This window comes from Musca domestica, unplaced genomic scaffold (genome assembly GCF_030504385.1).
Source record: "Musca domestica strain aabys unplaced genomic scaffold, Musca_domestica.polishedcontigs.V.1.1 25, whole genome shotgun sequence".
NCBI lineage: Eukaryota > Metazoa > Arthropoda > Insecta > Diptera > Muscidae > Musca > Musca domestica.
Window position 1 is genome coordinate 10,068,570 of NW_026712277.1, and position 22,293 is coordinate 10,090,862.

Below are 22,293 nucleotides of genomic sequence, written 5' to 3' on the forward strand. Positions count from 1 at the left end.
TTTTTGGAATTTCAATGGCTTTACCCCGAGCTCATTTTTCAATATTTGCCGAATGGAATATTGCGATATGTTCAGCTCACGAGCCATTTTTCGGCCATTGCAACGCGGGTTTCGATCAAGTCGCAAGTCGATTCTTTACTTTTCGAACCATTTCTGCTGATGTTGCTTTTTTCTTCCGTCCACTTCCTTGACGTCGGGCTACGCTACTCTTGAAAAAAGACGTCCGTGAGCCAGAAATGCGGTGTAGTGGGAAAAAATAACGTCCTTACTGCTTAATGCAAACCAATACATTAGGTGTTAATCATACGCCCACCTGTACCCTCCATGCAATGAATTGATATCAATCATACGACTTGTAGAACGTTGAAATTGACATAAATCGGTATTTTGAATTATCTTGTGCTTGAATTTAAAGAGCCTGAGAGGGGTCAACATGACTGTCAGTACTGCAGATTTTTTTTTTTTTTTAAGTGGGGTTCCAACTAAGTTCGGAGACAATAGAATTTGTAAAAAATGTCTTAAGAATGGCTTACAAAGGCAATTCAAGACCCATTAACCGAATTATTTTGAAAGTCTGTAGAAGGCCTTTTTTAAGATTTTTTGAGAAATAAACACGTGGAGGGATGTTTGAGTTATTTAGATGTTGATTTTTTGAAGATTGTTTGGAGAATCATTGGGGCCTACATATTTGGGTTTTTATGGTGGAGGGCTATAAACATTGATTTTTTGAGGACCTTTTTTTATCTCGCCCTGTATATTAAGAAACAAACTTAACATTTTATCTTCTTTTAAGATTTTTAATTGAAAACGCAATCCTAACCTTTTTTGAGTGACTTTGTCATTAAGTGACTCTGCTCTTCAGCTTAAATTTTCTTCAAACTTATTCAAATCTAAGAACAAAACAATACTTACTTGGCCATTTCGGATAACTGCAAACGTCCATCTTTGTTGGCATCGAAAACTTGGAGCTAAAACCAAAAGAAACATAAAAAGAAACCCAAAAAGAAGGGAAATTGTGATGACAGAATTTGCATTTAAAAAGATTTCTTAAAAAATTAATGGGCGACATGTGTAAGCACTTGTCTTCTTTTCAATTAACACAGAAAGAGAGACAGAGGACAAAAGATAAAATATGGAATTTATTATAAAAAAAATGTAAAAAAATTCATTAGCATATTTTCAGGCCGGGCGAAAACAAACTGGCCAAAGAATAACTTTTCTTTAAAGGTAAAGAAAAAAAGAAAACTCATGTTTGACCATTAAACTGCTGCATAATTTTAGGTGCCTTCATTTTAATTTCTGTTTTGTTTTGCTTTATTTTTATTTTCTTGATTTTTTTATTTGCATACTTTCAGGTTTATTAATTAAAACAAACTATTGCATATTTAGAAAAAATGTTTTTTGTTTTCCTTTTTTTCCTTCCTTTACAAGAAGTTTAAATGACTAGTATCAGCTGTTACGCAAAATATAGTAGCTAATTTATTAGATTCCAAGAAGGATTCTCATTTTCAAGTTTGCTGCTCAAACAAACAACGTAGAATCTGCGCTGTTTTAATTGCCTTGCAGGCCAAAGCAAAAGAAAATGAATTCACTTTTTTGCTGGAGGCAAGATTTGTTGCAATTCTTTCCGTTTTTATTTTTTGTTTTAAACTAAAAAAATGTTGTTAGACAATAAAAGCAGTCAACTACAGTCAGCTACACCCACATTGTATTTAAAGCCCCCCCTTGGCAAACTGTGTTAGTGCTGGAATTAATTGGGTGAAAGATTGTCTGCCATCTCGCGGCCTTGCCATTTTCACAACATGTCCATGGGAGGTCATAGACAAAAGAGATAATTGATTTTTCTTCGCCTTTTGTTGTTGTTGTTGGATTTTCTTCCAAAGAATATGGCTTTCACAAGTGGAACAAATTGTGTTAACTACGGACAGTTGAAAGCCCAGAAGGTGGAGCTTTTCTATTTGGGAATTATGTGAGAGTTCGAAGCTTTGTTATACGAAATCACAAATGCATCTTTTTGAATTTCCAAAGAACACAAAAGAAGGAAAGAATGCCAAAAGTCCGATGATATATGTATCGCCAGATTTTGTGTCTTTATGATGACTTTCTTGAAACCAACTTCCAATTTAATTGTCTCAAATAAATAAAAATTAAGGTTCTCATAGAATTCAAGAAATATTTTTGAAAATTCTTTAAGGATAGTTCAGAACTTATTTTGGAGTAAGAATGCTAGAGTTAACTGTAAAGTGAACTTTTACCTTTTATATTTGGAATTTTTATAGCATACTTTTAAGAGCTCACAACAAATTTTTAAGCCATAAAAAAGTGTTGTGATATATAAGCATATTCTACCTTGTAAAATATATAGAGGCTGAGATGAAAAAACTGCAACAAAATTATAACTGCTGTCATTTCTATGCCACTCATCCGACAGCTGTTAAAACTACTCCAGCGACATTTCTTGTTTACAAGCGTTCAAAAGCGTTTTGGTGAGAATTTTTCAGAAAAGTCATTCGTGATGGAATTCAAGCGTGATAGTGTGATTTTTTCATAATTGGCTGGAAAACCACAAGTGGCTATCGTTAGCGAACTCCAGCATTTAAATGTGAATAAATCTTTAGTGTCTCGTACTATCGCTTGTTACCGTGATACAGGTAGCATAGCCCGAAGTCAAGAAAGTGGATGTAAGAAAAAAAGCAACATTAGCACAAATGGTTCACAAAACAAAGAAGAGCCTTGATCGAAACCCGCGTCGAAGTGGCCGAAAAATGGCTCGTGAGCTGAACATATCACAATATTCCATTCGGCAAATATTGAAAAATGAATCGAGCTCGGGGTAAAGCCATTGAAATTCTACCGCAACAGAAAGAAAATAGACTCAAAAGAGCTAAAGAGTTGCTTCGCTTGACCGAAAGTGGTGAACTGCCGAATTTGGTTTTCTCGGATGAGAAAACATTCATTGTCCAGCAGTGTGTAAACAAACAAAATGATCCGCTCGTGTTTACTTGCCAAAGAGGTCAGATGAAAATGTGCACCTTCGGTTGGCCACCAGAACTCAAACCCCGGTCATGGTTCTCCGCTCGTATAAATCGACCGTGGCATCATAATAAATGGCGAATATTATGGCGAAAATATTGTGAAGGGTGTATTTAAGCCTTGGGCACGAAACAGTACTCAGCACCATCGAACTCAGCACGCACCAGCCAAGAATGGCTACAAAATGAGGTTCCTCGCTTCATTTCTAGCGCACCATGGCCACCAAAATCTTTGGATACCAATCCGTTGGACTATTATGTCTGGAGTATTTTGGAAAGCAAGGTTGGCACTAAAAAATAACAAAGTGTCGATCATCTCAAGCAAGCGGCCAAAATACCACAGAGCAACATTCGAGCAGCGTGTGACGTTTTCGTTGGCCGTTTGAAGGTCATTATTCGTGCCAAAGGTGACCAATTCGAACAAATCTAAACTTATTCTAAAATTTGATGCTATTTCCGACATTATTTGCTTTCATTCGATAAAATTAAAAAAAAAATTAAAAATTATTGCGTTTGACTTTGTTGCAGTTTTTTTATCACACCCTGTACTCGCCTTTAATTCATTTTTTTAAATTTTATGTTAGGAATTTTTGTAGTATATTTTTGAGCGCTCCTTAAAAAAGTATAAAACTTTTCGATATTATAATATATAACATATTCAATTCAATTCAAATTTATTGAGCCTTTTTAACACGAAAATTTAAAATTTTGAAGTGAAGAAAGAAATACTTAAAACTATAATGTTTTGTTTTAATGACTAAAGCGTATTTTCAGCTTTAATTTTATGCAAAGCACCCAAAAGTATGCTATTGAAAGTATGATTTTAACATATAAATGCTAAGAAAGTCACTTTATATATGACTATAACATGATAAGCAAAACTAGCTTTTGGAAGAAAAATTAATTCGTAGAAGTAAACTTAAAGAGTTTATCTTTGGGAATTCCTGGAATATTTTCGAAAAATCTAAGCTTTAGAATTCAAAATTATCCTAAAGCAATATAAAATCATTGTTCCATATTTTAATAGGCGCCCTATACATATGGCCCGGTTATTAAATTTGGAAAGACATAAACAATGATTTTGAAATATTTTGTTATGTTCTGCAGTTGAATATCCAGTTACATATCCTTTCCCTATTTTATTTCCTTCTCACCGAATCAAATCTGTTTTATTTACCCCTTTTTAAAATATGATGATATAAAATATTCAAATTTCTTGTTTGCCAAACATAAAAACCCAAATCATTTTCAATGCGCCAACAAGTGGCATTGGAGGATTATGACCGAGGCCACGCGCAGCCACGGCAATCCTTCAACACTGGGAAAATATTTGCATTCCGTTGATGTATTACAAAATAAGTATTAAATCACAACAAAATTAATTCCACTTAAAATGTCCACATTGTTTACCATCGACGTAAGCCTAAAAGTATACAACAGCATTTTCATATTACACTCGGGCGAACAAATATGATGAGCCGATGACGACGACGATGATGACACGCATTAAAATTTACAACAAGAACACAACATGTACATAGATACATATGTATGTTAATTACAGCCATTGTCAGGTTTACAAAATGCAATGTCAATGCAACCGGGGCCATGGGGGGAGCCGCCATCCCACCGTCCATGGCACCTAAATATGTAAATGATTTGCATTTTGTATCAAGTACAAGTATTATGTTAACAATTCAGCTAACTTGTGTCGATGAGTCATTGTTGACATGCTGACAATGGCTTAAATGTGTGTGCGTCTGTGTGCGGGTGCGTATGTGTTTAAATTGGATTAGCAAGTCGACAGATATTTTGTGCGAAAACAAAACCGGAAAACGAAAGTAAATTAAAAACGAATGCGATTTATCGCCCTATCCAAGGCACCGAATTTAAACATTTTGCAGAGATACGGATACTCTCACATCAGCAGTTTTATTATTTCACTGCAAAAAAAGCTAAACACACACACACATTGTTGCCATCGAGAGAGAAAGAATTGACACTCAACGACAATCTCATAAATAATTTATGATATCACAAATCATTTTGAAATGCTTTATTGCCGGCCAGATAAGTGAGGGTTATGGCAGAATGCTATGTAATTGAAACTAGAGAATTATGGTTATTACTCTGCCAACCCAAATACATGGATAAACGACGAGGTACTACTTTCTTTTTCTTATGACACGTCTTCATTAATTTCCACACAACATTGTTGTTGTTGTTTTTCTCACTTACCATTGTATCTGTGTATTCAATCAGCTTGTCCTCGGACACATCATTGATTTTCTTGGCCTCTTTGAGCAAATCCCTGAGGAAATTTTTCAGTTCATCTGCCTCAATGTAACCGGAATTGTCGGTGTCATATTCACGCCAAATCTATAAAAAATAGAAGATTGCCAATATAAATAGAAATAAATTTCATTTGATATTCCTAAAAGTATGCTTTAATTTGTGTCATAAACATGAAATGGCTCAATGTGTGTCATTATTATTTGTTATTATGTTTTTTTTTTTTTTCTTATTTTCTTATTGGCAATTTATATTAATTGCAATAATAATTATATATCAATAACCTTTGTTATGGCCTTACCTTCATAAATTCCACACTGGATTCCAAGGGATTGTCGAAACGGAACAGCAAAAGGAAATTCTCCTCCATTGGAAGCAATTGAGCCAACTGTAAATAATATTGAAGAAATAAAATGAGTTATTTTTGGGTTGGTATTAAAAATAAAATAGAGAGCTTTGTTGTTGGGGATGGTAGTTATTGCAATTGCCTTGAAATAATCTACAATATTAAGTGATATTTTTGGATTGACGTCGATTTCTTAAAGGGTCTTTTACTTAGAGAATTATGGTCGAGATTTTAAACTTTTTCTGATGTTAAATTCTGTTCAATGTCTTTTATGCCTGGGTACTTAAATTGGAAATATTTGCTAGAATATCGGAGATATTAAACATAAAAATGGCAAAAATATCTCATAGAGTTCAAAATGATTGCCTGACTCGTATGAAATTCATACAAGGTAATATTTATATCAGACTAAGGTCATGTGTAAAGAAGGCGACCTACTCCTTCTGGTACGTCTCCAACACAGGGTAACATTTTTGAAAAAAAAAACAGGTCTCTTAAAAACTTCGAAATAATTTATTTCACTAATACTGATCCACTTCCCCTGGTGTCTCTTATACTCCTCCAAAAACGGACTAATTTTCAACTAAACTGAATTTAGAACAAAAAAAGTTATAGAAGAAGTTTCGTTGGCCTTGAAGGATTATACAATTTTATAGATACTTTTTGTAGAAGTCAGAGACCATTAATTTTTTTATAAGTCTACCGAATTTATAAAATTTGTTCGTATTTCTATAAAATTTGATTGAAGAAGGAGGCCTCAATAATTTTAGAAAAAAAAAAATTCAAGAACTTCGGAAGAATACCAAATTTTATGGAAACTTTTTCTTCATCCTCAGAAGCTAAAATTTGCTTAGAAAAAAATCGTGGTCCTCTGGCATCCTGAATTGTATAAATTTTTAGTTATACTCAGAGGTCCACACACTTCCATTTAATTTTGAGAATTTTTATAGTGTACTTTTAAGAGCACACAAACATTTCTATAGACTATCCTTTAAACAATTCTATATTATACGTACATGTACGGGGTGAGATAAAAAAAACTGCAACCAAGACAAATGCCATCATTTTTACATTTTTTTTATAAATTTCATTGTATGAAAGGAAAAATGTCGGAGAAAGCATCACATTTTAGAATAAGTTTAGATTTGTTCGAACTGTTCAACTTTGGCACGAATTGTGGCCTTCAAACGGCCAATGAAACCGTCAAATGCTGCCCGAATGTTGCTCTGCGGTATTTTGGTCCATTCCCAGCGAAGCGCTTGCTTGAGGTGATCGACACTTTTGTATTTTTTAGAGCCAACATTGCTTTCCAAAATACACCAGACACAATAGTCCAACGGATTGCATCCGGAGATTTTGATGGCCATTGTGCGCTGGAAAATGAAGCGAGGAACCTCATTTTGTAACCATTCTTGGGTGGCACGTGCTGAGTCCTATTGGAATGTCCAAGGTCTGCCGCCAAAATGTTTGCGTGCCCAAGGCTTTAATACACCCTCCATAATATTTTCGCGATAATATTCGGCATTTATTCTGATGCCACGGTCGTTTAATACGAGCGGAGAGCGACCATCGGCGGTTATGGCGGCCCACACCATCACCATGGCCGTCGCTTGAGTTCTGGTGACCAACCGAAGGTGCACATTTTCAGCTGACCTCTTTGGCCAGTAAACACGAGTGGATCATTTTGTTTGTCAACAAACTGCTGTACAACGAATGTTTTTATATCGGAGAAATACCAATTCGTCAGTTCACCACTTTCGGCCAAGCGAAGCAATTCTTTAGCTCTTTTGAGTATATTTTCTATCTGTTTTTGTTGCGGTGTAAATTCTTGCTCTTGCTCTTTTTGGATGGCTGTACCCCGAGCTCATTTTTCAATATTTGCCGAATGGAATATTGCGATATGTTCAGCTCACGAGCCATTTTTCGGCCACTGCGATGCGGGTTTCGATCAAGTCGCTTCTTTACTTTTCGAACCATTTCAGCTGATGTTGCTGTTTTCTTCCGTCCACTACCTTGACGTCGGGCTACGCTACCAGTATCACAGTAACGAGCGATGGTACGAGACACAAAAGATTTATTAACATTTAAATTCTGCAATGCTCTAAGGATAGCCACTTGTGGTTGGTTCTCCAGCCAAATATAAAGAAATCACACTATCACGCTTGAATTCCATCACGAATAACTTTTTTTCTGGAAAACTCTCACCGAAATGCTTTTGTACGCTTGTAAACAATATAAAGAGCTGGCATTGGAATAATTTTAACAGCTGTCGGACGAGTGGCTTAGACATGACAGCAGTCTGAAGTTGGTTGCATGTTTCTTATCTCACCCTGTATATATTAGAAAATTTTTCGTGGATCTCGTGGGTCTAGCTTAAAGTCGAAAAAATATTGGTCCAATCCATCTGAAATCTCCCGTCAAACGACTATCATTTTGAAAGTCTTAAAAAGTATATAAGCGGAATTACATAGCAGTAATGAGATAGCCTAACTTTTAATAGCATAACGATTAAAATCAAGCCAAAACCTTTAATTCGTATATGATTCCTGCACATAGGTACATAAATGGTCATTTTCTGAAGAAAATGGTCAGATACTTTCAAACATTATCAATTTCCTTAATTTCCAAATCTATGCCAATCACAGCCATTATTTATTTAATACAATTCAACAATTTGTCTATCTCCGGGCCAGACAAACAAATTAACCATTCTGAAAATAATGAAGTACACGAAATCATTTAAGGCATTATTAAAAAGGCTTTTATGGTGGCAGAGAATACCCCCTGCCTTTCCTCCCCTCCCCCCCCTTCCACCAATAAAAATTAAAAGCAAAGCAAACTTGGTCCCTAAAAAGAAGATCTGCGCAAATTGATTTGCATTTCATTTCAAAAATTTAAGGGCAAGCTATTCCGATGATTGCTAATGGTTTTCCGTTCACAACCTCCCACCAGGAACAACTTTATCGAATAGTAGTAAATGGCAAATATTTGATTTGAAATCAGGCGTTTATTGTTTGTTCCCTTTTCTCCAATGGGAGGTGGAGTGGGGTTGGGTCTTAGGGTGGGGGGTGTGATGAATACAAATGGGTTCTCCACTTATTTGCTTACTTACCTCTCTGATATCAATTTTGCCATCTTGATTGTCGTCGTAGGCCTCCATGAAACATGATTTCAATTCACCCAGCATTGTGTCGGTAACAGCCTGAAAATGAATAGAAAGCAGATAGAAATAAGAAAATTGAAAACAAATACTTGGCGAAAAGTAATGCAAAGACAGTCGGACAGACCGACAGTCTATTCGTTTTGTGTTGTGTTGTTGTAAATATGAATTTCAAAAATAGAATAATTTAATTACAAGCCAATAGCAATGACAGTTAATATCGGATGTGACAATGCCATGTCCCGTTCTGCCTTGAGTTCTGTGTGTTCTGCTAATTTTGCACAATTTTCTCGATAAATCATATTTGTCATGCAGGGATTGGGCTGCCTTAAGGCTTGATGCTATTAGCAGCATCGACAGCAAAATCTAATGACAGCCACAATGACAAGTGGCATAAATATAGGCGACATGCGATATGTGATGACTGTAGTAATTGTAGGTGAATGGCAAAAGGGGATAACTAGTAAAAAAATTTAAAAATAATTTCAGAAAATTTAAAATGTTCTAAATTGAAGATATTTGAATTATGTCCCTAATACATTTATGTGATGAATTTATTTTAGGTGAATGGCAAAAAAGGATAACTAATAAAACGTTTAAAAATAATTTCAGAAAATTTAAAATGTCCCAAGTTAAAGTTATTGGAATCATTCTCTAATATTTTTATGTTCGATTTCAAAATTCACTTAAAATTGTCTTTAAGTTGCCTGTTTCTTAACTTAAGTGTGTGGGGCCTCCATCACTTCCAGTTATGTAATTGCATATTTTCTGTTTTTTTCTTCCTTCTTGTCACTAAAAATAAGACCAACTCATGTCCTATCCTTTTTTTTTGTCTTCCTTTACACATCCTTCCATTGTAACTGTGTTAAGAGTTAAGATAAAAAAGTGGCACATCATAGAGTGGTTGCACCAGCATCATCATGGCCACCGCCACCGCCACGCCATCAGTAGTAGCAGTGGCAATGGTCCTTTTGACCATCATATCTTCAACAATTTCAAGCTTTAATTCTCCCACGCCCACGCCATGTACAAGTAAACGGCAATTGAAAACAGGGGAAAAAGATGTGTGCTTTAAAAAAAGGCACAACTTGTAGTGATGACACATCATCTGACAGTATTGTCCTCCATGTTACTTAAACGCCCTCATATTTTTCTTTTTTCTTTTGGGGTACAAAGAATGAAATTCAATAAAACTGTGATCCTTCCCAAAAAAAAGAGTATGACCATATTGTAACAATAAAAGGATTGCCGGTTACAAGATATCTGCTGAAATGTTATTTTCACAGGCTAAAATCACAGAGCAAGGGATTTAAGCAAATGTTGTGGCTCGTTGAAAGGGACTGAGGGTAACAAAAATTAAAAGGGAAAAATGATAGTTTTCTTGGGCAGTTGAAGATATAATATGGATAAGAGACTATGAGAATCATATGTTCCAATAATCAGCAGTAATGTATTTTTTCCATACTCAGAGGTTTTTCACAAATTAGAATCCTTAGTTCTTCAAAGAAATTAACCAGAGTTAAATAAAAGGATAAACATAAATATATGCTTTGTTCCTTTAATTGAAATTGCAAGATAACTAGTAAAGGAGTGAAATGTAAAACTCTCTCGGAGAGAACTATTTTACTCAGAAAGTAAATCAGGGCCGGCAAGAGAGTCGTTCTCTTATGTTCTCCCAATATGATTACTCTTTAATTCCATTGTTTTTCAATGGTTCTAATTGTGTATATAGGAAGATTTACGCTCACTGAGAGCACGAGTGCCTGTATTTTTCTGACAATGAGGTAAAATAACTGAAAAGTTTTCAGTGAAAACTAATAAAAATGCTAAAATTTGATGAGAATTGTTAAAAATCACATTATGAGGCAATCAGAAAATTGCAATCATGCTACAACTTTTAAGTTCCCAAAAATTATCAAGCACACAATGATATATCCGGACTGACTTTAACCAAATTTAGCATAGGTTCTTCTTGGCATTGCTAACACTGTCTGTAGAAATAGCTTGTAATCAATTTAAAACTATTTTTGAATTCATTATAATCTCAACCTCGTGATTATAGAGGCTATATCATTTGACAGGTTCAAAATGTGTCTTATCGAAATAACAGGTTTAGACCCTAAATCCTCTTTGATGAAATCAGTTTCAGGCATTTGTTTTCGTTCTAGCGTCTATTTGGCTAGTTGACAAATACACGTTTGATTAAAACTTTGCAAATAGAAAAATTATTATGCCCTCAGACATATGGACAGAGAGGGTATATATCATTTGATACGGCCATGAAGTGCATCATCGAAATAGCAGTTTTAGACCCTAGATCTCTTTGAACCAAATCCATTTCAGGACATATGGAGTCGATCTAGCGATGTCGGTCCGTTCATCTGTCTGTTTGCTGGCTGGTGCGCACGATATCTCTCGAAGGGAGTATCCAAAGGGAGTATCAAACTTAGATCGAGTTAGGAGATGGGCAATGTCGGTAAACTCCTCCTGGTACCTCGCCCACAAAAGGTCAATATTTTCAAATAAAATATTTTACTGTACAGAAAGAGAAAGTTTTCGATTTTGCTTCAACTTTGCAAACCTTATATAAGCATCCGTTCTAAGTCAGGTGTTAAAATGGACGGTCCACTGCATCAACTACCTCAGCTACAAAGGATCAAAATTTGAATAATTATAACTCTTATAAAATGTTAGAGTCCGATTGTCTTTAAATTACACACATCACAATATTTTTATTAACCCAAGGTGTGGTGTGAAGATGTAATATATCGATCCTCTCCTTCTGGTACCTACCCCACAAAGGGTAAACATTTTGAGAATCCATGGAACTCATAAGACGCAAAATGAATCTCCAATTCCATTCAGACTTGGCACATCTCAATATTTCAATCAATACAAGATCTGTTACAAAGAAAGTAGAGATCGGGCCATTTTCTTCTGGTACCTCCCCCCCCCCAAAAAAGGGATCAATGTTTCGAATAACCAAAACGAATATTAAATTTGAAATAAACATCTGGTTCCCTTTATACTTCACACATGCCAATATTTTTCTAACACAAAATCTGCTGTGAAGATGGGATGTATCGATCCACTCCTTCTGGTATCTCCCTCACAAAGGGTCAAAATTTTGAATATCTTAGAAGCTCCTGATACGCGATATTAACATCAGATTCCATTCAGAATTGGAAAATCTCAATATTTTTACCAACACAAGAACTATTATAAGGATAGTAGAGATCGGACCATTTCTTCTGGTACCTCCCACACAAAGGGTCAGGGTTTTGAACAACCAAAACGATCATATGCATCCGACTCTCTTTACATTTCACACATGCCATTATTTTTACTAACACAAGATCTGCTGAGAAATTTGTATATATCGGCGCACTCTTTCAGGTACTTTTCCAACCAAGAATTCAAAATTTTGAAAAACAAAACGCGAAATAATCGTCTAACTCTCTTCAAATTTCCCGCATCCAACATTTTTGCTAACGCAAAATCTTTTGTGAAGATAATAGATATCTGCCAAACCGTTCTGGTACCTCAACCATAATACTTACATCTGTCGAAATTGCCTTAGGGTGGAAACACATAAAGCGCATATTTGGCTGGCTTAAGTCATCGGCTGGCTTCTTCGTAGATGAACAGAGGAGTTTAAGGTTGACATAGTTCGATTTTGGATCTAGGCTCCTTTGTTCATTTTCGAAGAAGCCAGCCAATGACTTAAGCCAGCCAAACATGCGTTTTATGTATTTCCAGCTTTAGTCAAAAATCTGATATGAAAATGTAAATAATCGGAATTTATGATTTCGTATAAAATTGGATATAAATGTTCGATTTCCTACGAAGTTTGCGCATGCCAAATATTTCTATCTTTATTAGATGAAGTATAAAACTGGAATATTTCGCTCCGTTATATCTGATAACTCACGTATATTTCCACATTATCCGAAAATGTTCACATATCTCTTATAAAGTATAGGAAGTAGTCGATATAGTCCAAATATGGCACGTTGTAGTATTTATACTAGACTTAGGTCAGATACGAATTGGTTAATATTGTCTAACTGCTTTGGAACCTTCCCCATAAAATGTCAACAGTTAGAAGAATCATAATTCTAGGCTGGGGGTATACAACTGTCGTCATAACCGACTGATACTATTTAACTTATTTTATCGAACTTAGATCAAGTTTGAAGATGAGTAATATCGGTCCAATTCTTCTGGTAACTCCCAAAAATATTTAAAAAAATTTAGAAATCGGAGGGTGTATCCGATTTAGTTGAAACTTAACTCTCCTGGTATTTGTATCACTATTGCTTAAAACTTTGGTCAGAAGGACTCCGATAGTCTCTCCACAGCCACAACGGTTTTTTGTGCCAATGCTGCAGTGTCTAAGCCTAGGACTATACTTAGATGCCAAGTAGCGAAAACTCAGATGTAAGAATAATGTCGGAGAATGCTCTAAGACACCTAAGCTAAGCGCTATTAAATAAAAACTTGGCATTTCTTAACCCTAGGCCCAATTTCTTCCCTAAAAAGCAAACTCTGTTCCTGAACCTAAAAATTTTGCCACTACAACTAGTTCTGGAACAAAACAATTATTTAATACATAAATCAAATAATTCATTAAAACCTATATGTATTTAGAGCCTTTAATATAAATCCTGAATATTTTATAAATTTCGTATGCCCCTGAATATTATTTCTACATTTAAACAACCCTTGTTAGTGGCAAATATAATTTGCAAATTAATCCGCCCCTTCAAACACTCAAGAATTCCAATTTCCATGTCAAGGCATACCCTTAATATCCACTTGACAAATATGATCAATTTCAAGAGGGGCCACGAATTAGCATTCCAAAGTGTTCTACCCACACGCCACATAATTTGATGGCACTTTTAACACGTAATTCCACAAAATCCAACCTCCAATTCCCTGCCTCCCTCCCTCCTTCCCTCCATCCCCCGACTTAACAAATATTCCAAAAAGGCCAACTGTCAACTGGTGATTTGCCCACAGATTTTGTTGGCCAACTTGACCCCATTACGTGTCTAATCTGTTCCGATGAAATCACTTGTCCAAATGTTGAGTTTTATTGCCCTCAAATACTTGTGAATTCGAACACACAATTATAAAAGCAATTTTAGAAACAAAATTCCTAATAATTACATCATTCAATGGATGATAGCTACAACAACAACAGCAACAACAATGAAAACAAGGAATCTCCACTCGACATTTAACAAGAGAATTCCATTAGCGAGAACGAAAGGCAAACAATGAAAACAGGGAAAAATAAATTGTAAAAAATGTAATCAAATTAAGACAAATAAAATAAAAACAACCAACAACAAAAACACCAAAATAGCAAGGCAATTGTTTTTCCCCACTTACCTCCGGACTAATGTCTGTGGCATTGGCACTGGAAACAAACTCACGCAGAAAACCATCCAATTCTGTGCCCTCAATATAGCCATTGCCTGGAAAAAAGAGAATACAAAAGAAAAAAAAATGAGGACCATTTGAATTCAGAGAATGCCCCCTAAAGTAGGCTTCATTTTCTTGTTCTACTTACCATCATTGTCATAATGGGACCATACATCCATGAATTGATTTGCCGAGAGCTTTTTCAATTCGCGTGATTCTGGATCACGATATTGGCGCATAAAGTTTTGGGCCTTTTCGATTTGGACACGTTTGGCAGCGGCAGCAGCAGCCACTGAAGCTGCATTACCAGCACCATTTGTGGCTTCCATTTTATGTTTCTGGTTGCTGGGTTGTTTCGCTGGTGGAGGGATAACTTGCTGCGAATCTATTTGTAAGTTAATTTAGGCAAATATTGCGTTACAAGTTCCAATTCTTTTTAGAAGTTTAAACGAATATTTCGTGCTTGTACGCCAACTGGCCAACTTTGGAATGGAGGGGACGGTTTGTTGATATTTTGCCAAGTCACGTTTCGAATAGATGTGACAGTTGCACAGCTGCTGGATTCTTCCAAAAAAAAACCGAGAACTAGAAACAAACATAAAAAATGGAAATGGAATTGAGTAATGCCTCCACAAAAGGAAGGATACACAAACAAATGCAAAGGAGTCCCCAGCACACACACACCCATACACATGGGCAACACACACACAAAGATGACTACCGAAACGGAAATAATTTGATTTGAAATTTGAACATTTTTCGTTTCTTCCTCTTCGTTCTCCATGCTCCTGCCACTGACAATCGGCAATCAATATCAGTTGCAATGGCCAAACAGCAAACGAATGATGCTGTAATTTGAACAGGAAATGATTGATGTCCCCTGGAGCTGTTTTTTTCGGCAGTCAGGCAGCCAGGCAGGCGAGCATGATGTGATGATGTCGAATGTCCTCCGTTTAAGGCAAATTACAAATTGATGAGGTTATTCTCCCAAGATACAGGCATTTGCATAACTTCGGTCAAATGGATCAGAGATGAAGGTAATATCGGCTCGAAGGCGCAGCCATCATCATCATTAAAATGGAATTTGCAAAAAGAAAAACGAAGAGAAAATATTTTTATGGGACAGAAATTTTAATGAATTTTTAAAAACGACAAAAGTTTTGATTGTTTCCCAAATGACAAATTTATGGAAATTTTGGAGAAAGGAATGGAAAAAAATGGAAGAAAACTGGAATTTTGTAAGTCTTTTTGAGACACTTGAGACAGAAGTTGTTCGTAAATAAAAAAAAACAAGTAAGGAACGGTGGACAAAAGTAGGGCTGGGACGACTATTTGATACCCTACACCACTGTATATTTGCGTAGAGCTCCGGTAACAAAAAAAGTTTATATTTGGAATGTGATGTGAAGTAGATCATACCCACTATGAACCTTAATCAAATGCGTATCATGGTTTTAGAGTAGTCGCAATTTGGGAACTATATCCAACTCTGAATCGATTTTCAACAACACATATACTGTACCGAGTTTCACTAAATGGAAAAATTCGGTTGAATATGAAAAAAATCTATCCGATTTGGGTGATATTACGCATATGAGATGTATAGGGAAGGTATATAAAAATCTGAACCGATCTCGATAGAATTTGACAGAGGTATTTTCGAGGTGTATCTGATGTCCGATATCAAATATCTTTGTTGTAGAGTGCATATTATGCATGTGGGGGACTTTAACACCAAATCGGATATGGAAGCTATAACAATATCTGAACCGATTTTCAACAAAATTGGAAGTATTTGATTCTGGGCTGAATTCCGTTGGAAGTGCCCAAAAATCAGTCAATTTGGGCTGATATTAGCCATTTGGTGCACAATAAACCTGAAATCGGAAAAAGTTGTACATGGAGCAATATACAAATCTGAACCGATTTTGACAAAATTTTTGGCACTCATTTCTGAGCTGTATCTGATATCTTAAAACCCCAAATCAGATGAAACAGATATATGGGAGCTATAGCTATATCTAAACCGATTTTCAAATTTGAAACACATATTTCTTGGATGAATTCAGTCAGAATTGCCAAGACTCAGTTCATTTGGGCTGATATTAGCCATTTGGTGCATAATAAACCTGATATCGGATAAAAATATGTATGGGAGCTATATCCAAATCTGAACCGATCTCGATAAAATTTGACAGAGGTATTCCTGGGCTGTATCTAATATCTGGTACCAAAGATCATTTTTGTGGAGTGCATATTACGCATGTGAGGAACTTTAAACCCCAAATCGAATGAAACATGTATATAGGAGCTATAGCTATATCTATACCGATTTTCACCAAAATTTGTGAACTTGTTTCTAGACAGAATTCGGTCGGATTTGGCATAATTCAGGCCATTTGGTGCAAAATAAAACTGATATCGAATAAAGATATATATGGAAGCTATATCCAAATCTGAACCGATCTCGATACAATTTAACAGAGGTATTTCTGGGCTGATACCTGATACCAAATATCATTCTTGTGGAGTGCATATTACGCATGTGAGGCACTTAAAAAACCAAATCGGATGAAACATATATTTGGAAGCTATAGCTATATCTGAACCGATTTTCAACAAATTTGATGTACTTGCTTCTAGACCGAATTCGGTCGTATGTGTCAAAATTCAGGTCGTTTGGACTGATATTGGTCATTTTGTGCACAACGAACCCGAAATCGGCTGAAGATAAATATGGGAGCTATATCTAAATTCGAACCGATTCTCACCAATTTCAATAGGGTTTGTACTTGGGCAAGACAAATATTATTTGGAAAATTGCATCTTAATCGGACAATAAATACATGGACGAACGGAGTGGCACACATAAATCGACTCAGAAAGTGATTCTATGAAGATTCTCAGAAGTAACTATGGGTCTATCTAGCTTCCTTCTCCATATTACAAACAAATGCACAATAACATGTGGTGTAGGGTATAAATATAGCAATAAGTGAAGCAAAGGCACTATAGTTGGCGCTAACCTGATATACCTTGGCTAAAACCTTGTGAGGTAGAACAGCGTAAATTGGACAGTCTCTAATGAATTGGGTACTCCCCTTGCTTGTTTGATTTTTTCTGCAAAATTTTCACCTTCAATGCCAGACTCATTCAAAAACGTGACATTTCCTGCTTTGACCCTTTATAAAACTTATCTTGTTTTCAACACAAATAAATATGCGATGAGATTGGCTTTGTTTCATGTTTTCATAGAAAGAGATTATACCCGCGTAACCCTTTTAAAATATTTCGAAAAACCATTCGGATATGCATTTATGTATTTTGTTCTCCATTCGGACCAACCTTCCAACTTCTATAAAATTATGTAAATTACAAACTCCATCTCCCCTTGTCTTCCTCCATCCCATTATCAATGCAAAAATAAACAAATAAAATAATTTGCAGGAAACATTTCAACCACAAAGTATTTTTGCATTTCTTTTTAACTTCGTTCTGCCGGTGATATGTTGTCGTTTTGCTTCCGCAACATTGGATTGTTATTGCTTTATTTTGTTGTTGCTATCATCCGCACCATCTTTGTCAGCGTAATCATTATCATCATCATCCTCAGCAACAGCAGCGGTGAGCGCCAATTGCACAACCAAAAAAACCCTTTTTTTTGAGGTTTTACCTTTGATTAAAAACTACAGGAGAGCAGGAAGAGGAGGAGGCAGAGGAAGTGCACTTTTGTGGCAGTAGATTTCAGTTTGTTTCCCTCTTTGTTTTTCTTTTTTCCTCGACAGTCAGCAAATCTTATTTAATCAAAGCGATGTAGGGGTGGTGGGGCAAAAAATGCAAATAAATTGTAACAAGTGGATGGATGGATGGAGGGATAATGCAATAAAATAATTGGAATTTCCAAGTATTTTTTTTCGGAAATGCAAAGAGAGGCATCGTATCCAAATGAATGCATAACTTGCACTTTGTTTTTGAGAATATTTAAAAAAATTGCATATTTCTATCATCGAATGTAGATATTTTAGGACTGGATTAGATCATTATTTGGCAAAGGAGGACCTTTACTATTTGGGGAACAAGATTTTCATTTTTTTTTTTTTGATATTCATTTTCGTGGTTGCATTAAAGATACATTTTATGATTTTTTTTAGAATTTTTGAATGATTTCAAAAGATTAGCCTGCTGATCCCCATAATAATTTAGTAAACTTAAATTTTGAAAAAAAAAAAAAAAAAAAATATGTACTGTTCTAGAACTACAAGAATGTAAAATTGTTTACTACGATAATCGATTTTCCCTTTATGATATCGGAAAAAATTTCAAAACTGCTTGATTCTTGTAGGTACTGTAACAAAGCAATACATTATTGTCTCTATATATTGCACTAGCAAGTGCCCGCTACTTATCCTTTACACCAAATAGTCTTTAAAATCTTGAATTTGTAGTGCAATGGACCCACATCAAATTTTGCTTTTAAAAAAAATATTTCAGTTTATCCATTGTAAATTCCAGGAATCAACAGTGACCTCAAAATCAAATTTGAGGATCTCACCCAATACCAAATTTAGTAGGAACATCCAAAACAATCAACATCTACTTTTCATACAATTATAGTAAGAAATCGGAAAATCGCCACCATAACTTAATTCCAGATACCAATAGAGATCTGAATATAAAATTCCAGCTCTATTCCTTCCCCCAATACCACTCAGTACTTATCGAACAATTATAGTACAAATTTCCAAAACACCCTGCGTATCTTAACCACATACACCAACAGTTACGTCTGTATCAAATTTCAGGATTTCAGCTCTAATCTCTTACCCATTACCAAATTTAGTACTATATGGTACTTTCCGCAAAATTATACGCATTTCCAAAACCACCACCTAATCCAAATTTCAGATACCAACAGATATCTCAATATCAAATTTGAGAGTCACTTAACCCAATACCAATTTAGTACCTTTTAGTAATTTTCGTACAAATATAGTACACATTTCCGAAACAATCTCCATATGTCCAGGCTACACGTGAACAGCGACTCTAATACCAAACAATTTAAATTTCAAGTACTATCGGTTTATCCAATACCTGATTATACCAAATTTAGTACTATTTCGTACTTTTCGTATAATTATTGTACACATTTCCAAAACCATCTCAATTCCAAGTACCAACAGAGATTTCAATATCAAATTTGAGTAATCCTTACGCAAAACCAAATTTGGTGCCATTTAGTACTTTTCGTACAAAAATATAGGACACATTTTCAAACTACCGCCAAATCTCAAACACAGATACCATTTGTAATCTAAAAATCAAATTTCAGAATATTATCTCTAACCCTCACGAAATACCAAGCATAGTACCATTCAGTACTTTTCGTACAATTATATTACACATTTCCGAAACCACTTCCATATGTCCAGGCTAAACAGGAACAGTGATCCTAATACCAATTGTTTATCCAATAACTGATTTTATCAAATATAGTACTATTAAGTACGTTTCGTGCACTTTTAGCACCCATTTCGAAAACCACCGCCATATCTCTATACCAGATATAACAGAGACATCAATATTTATTCAAATTTAATTATTCCAGCTTTTATCCCTTCAACACAAATACCATCAGTAATCAGTAATGTAAATATAAAATTTCAGAATTTTGTCTTTAACGCTTCAACCGTGCAATTATAGTACACATTTCCGAAAGTATAGTACTCTTCAGAACTTTTGGTGCACTTGTAGTACCTATTTCATAAAATACCTCTTTATATTAAACCAATCATTAGCAGGGACCCCAAAACAAAATTCCAAAAAATCCAGCTCCATCCGTTCACCTTAAACCAACTCTTTAGTATTTATTTAGTACCATTTAGTACAGTTTGCTCACTTAGTACACATTTCCAAAACCAACTTCATGTATCGAACTTATCTTCTAACCATTATTCTCATACCAAATTTCAAAATTTTAACTCTATTCGTTCACATAAAACTAAATGGTAACATTTTAAAAGTCTAGTACCATTTTGGAACTTTTGGTATCCTTAAAGTTTGAATTTCCCAAAACCCTTTGGCATATCTAAACTTCACTACATCAGTAACTTTCAAACCAAATTCTAGCTTATTTCGTTTGTCCAATGCAAAGCATTCTATTTTTAGTACTTTTAATTTACTTCTAGTACGAATTTCCAAAAACCCAGCCTCAGCTCAAACCTACCCACCAACATTGACCCACATGCAGAATCTCAAGTTTCTAACATCAGCCGTTGATGAATCAGTGAGTCACTCATATTTTACTCTTCTACATAAGGTCTGTTCCAAAACTTTAGGAATGTAAACATTTTTATGATATCGAAAAAAATGTATAACTAGTAGATTCTTGCAAGTTCTGGAACAGAGCAATATATGGATTATTGTAAGGACATTTATTTTCGAAAAACTTTGAATAGCTATTAAGGCATTCCAGGTAATCACCTTCAATATTAGGAAACTCTTCTTCGCCACATTATTCCACTCTACCACCCCTCTGAATATTCATGCCAATAATCCTATCATTATTTTCGCTGCTTAGATGGCTCTCAAATGACGACAATAATAGCCAACAACAACGACGACAACAACAATTGCAAACTAATACCCCATTCGCGAAACGGCAAACACCATTGTCATAATTTTCTCAAAAAAATGTTACCTTCGGCTCTAATGGCCCATCAACGTCGCCGTCGTCGTCATCGTCGTGGCCATCATTATCATCATCATAACAATATCGGTGATATTTCAACGTCACTGGGATGGCAATTTCTGATTGGGTATGTCATGTGTTAAGACCGAAGATTGTTGCGGTGCTATCATCGCCACGACATTTGACATGCTGTTGCTGTTGCTGCAACTGAATAGTTGCCGGTATCAAACCTTGGACTAAACATGTTCGAAGAGACCAGGTGGTCTCCTGCCATTACTACAAAACTGTCAATGAGAAATCAATAATAAAGACAACAAAACAACAACAAAAGCAAAAATGAAAATGAGGAAGAAGAAGAAGAACCAGAGAAAATATTGGTCAAAAACAGACGAAGAAAAAAATGTAATATCCTTTGCAGGGGCCGAATGGTGCTGGCATATTTTATTCTTGGAAATGACCTTCATTTGAGACGCATGTAGTAATGGTGGCATGGTTATTGGAATTTTAGCTATGAGGTTTCCTTCAACGTTGCTGTTGGTGGTGTTGTTGCAGATAATAAGGAGTCAAATAACCATAAATGTCTATACATTTTTGTTGTCATTACGAAACGGAGGCGTTTTAATGACATAAACAAATAAATAATGGTTTCAAGAAGTGAGAGAAGAAGAGAGAGAGAGAGAGAGAAAGAGTACGAGGAAGCATAACCGAAACGTGAAAATATTTACACAAGCCGACAATGGAGCCTCAACCAAAGATATTAGATTCCTAGAAAAATATTTGCTCTCTGCTGTAAATTAATAAACTCTTGACAGCAACAAGTGTTTGAATCATGTTGACAATTTAATATTGGCCAAATTGAGAGAGAGGGAGAGAGAATCACTGAAATCCATAGGTCAAAGTTAAAACAATTACTGCACTTGGTCTATATTTTTAAACAACACCACATCAACAAATTCTATAAATAATTCAGTCACTTGGTTTTCGCTCACATTAAATGAATGAACGACCAGTACCACTACACACAGACACATACACAATTATTCACCTACTCTCTTTCTCTGTTTTATGCTCATTGCATGTGTATGGCTTTGCTTAACTTCAACTAATTTACACACTCACATAAACTAAAACATTTATCAAGTTTTTTTTTTTTCTCGTCCTAGTTTACTTTATTAATACTTTTTGTGTTGTTATTTTTGGAATTTCGTTCTTTTTTTCGTTTCGTTTTGTTTTTATGGTCTTTGTTTTTTATTTTTCCGACAACGATTTGTTTACCCCGGAATTAGTTTTTCCTTCGCTTGTTTTTTTGTCGAAATGTTTTTGCCGAAACAGACGGAAG

At 35.3% G+C, this 22,293-nt stretch overlaps 1 protein-coding gene across 1 annotated transcript in view; it reads right to left on the reverse strand.

The window, feature by feature from the left end:
* Positions 1-22,293, reverse strand: part of LOC101895942 (calbindin-32) — a 65,464-nt gene that overhangs the window by 22,984 nt on the left and 20,187 nt on the right. Inside the window, exons 2-7 of the mRNA XM_059123648.1 lie at positions 14,412-14,848; positions 14,231-14,316; positions 8,783-8,872; positions 5,626-5,712; positions 5,271-5,411; positions 913-968 (exon numbers count right to left, since the gene is read on the reverse strand). Coding sequence (XP_058979631.1) covers positions 913-968; positions 5,271-5,411; positions 5,626-5,712; positions 8,783-8,872; positions 14,231-14,316; positions 14,412-14,592 — 641 coding nt within the window. The 5' untranslated portion in view covers positions 14,593-14,848. The remainder of the gene's footprint in view (positions 1-912; positions 969-5,270; positions 5,412-5,625; positions 5,713-8,782; positions 8,873-14,230; positions 14,317-14,411; positions 14,849-22,293) is intronic.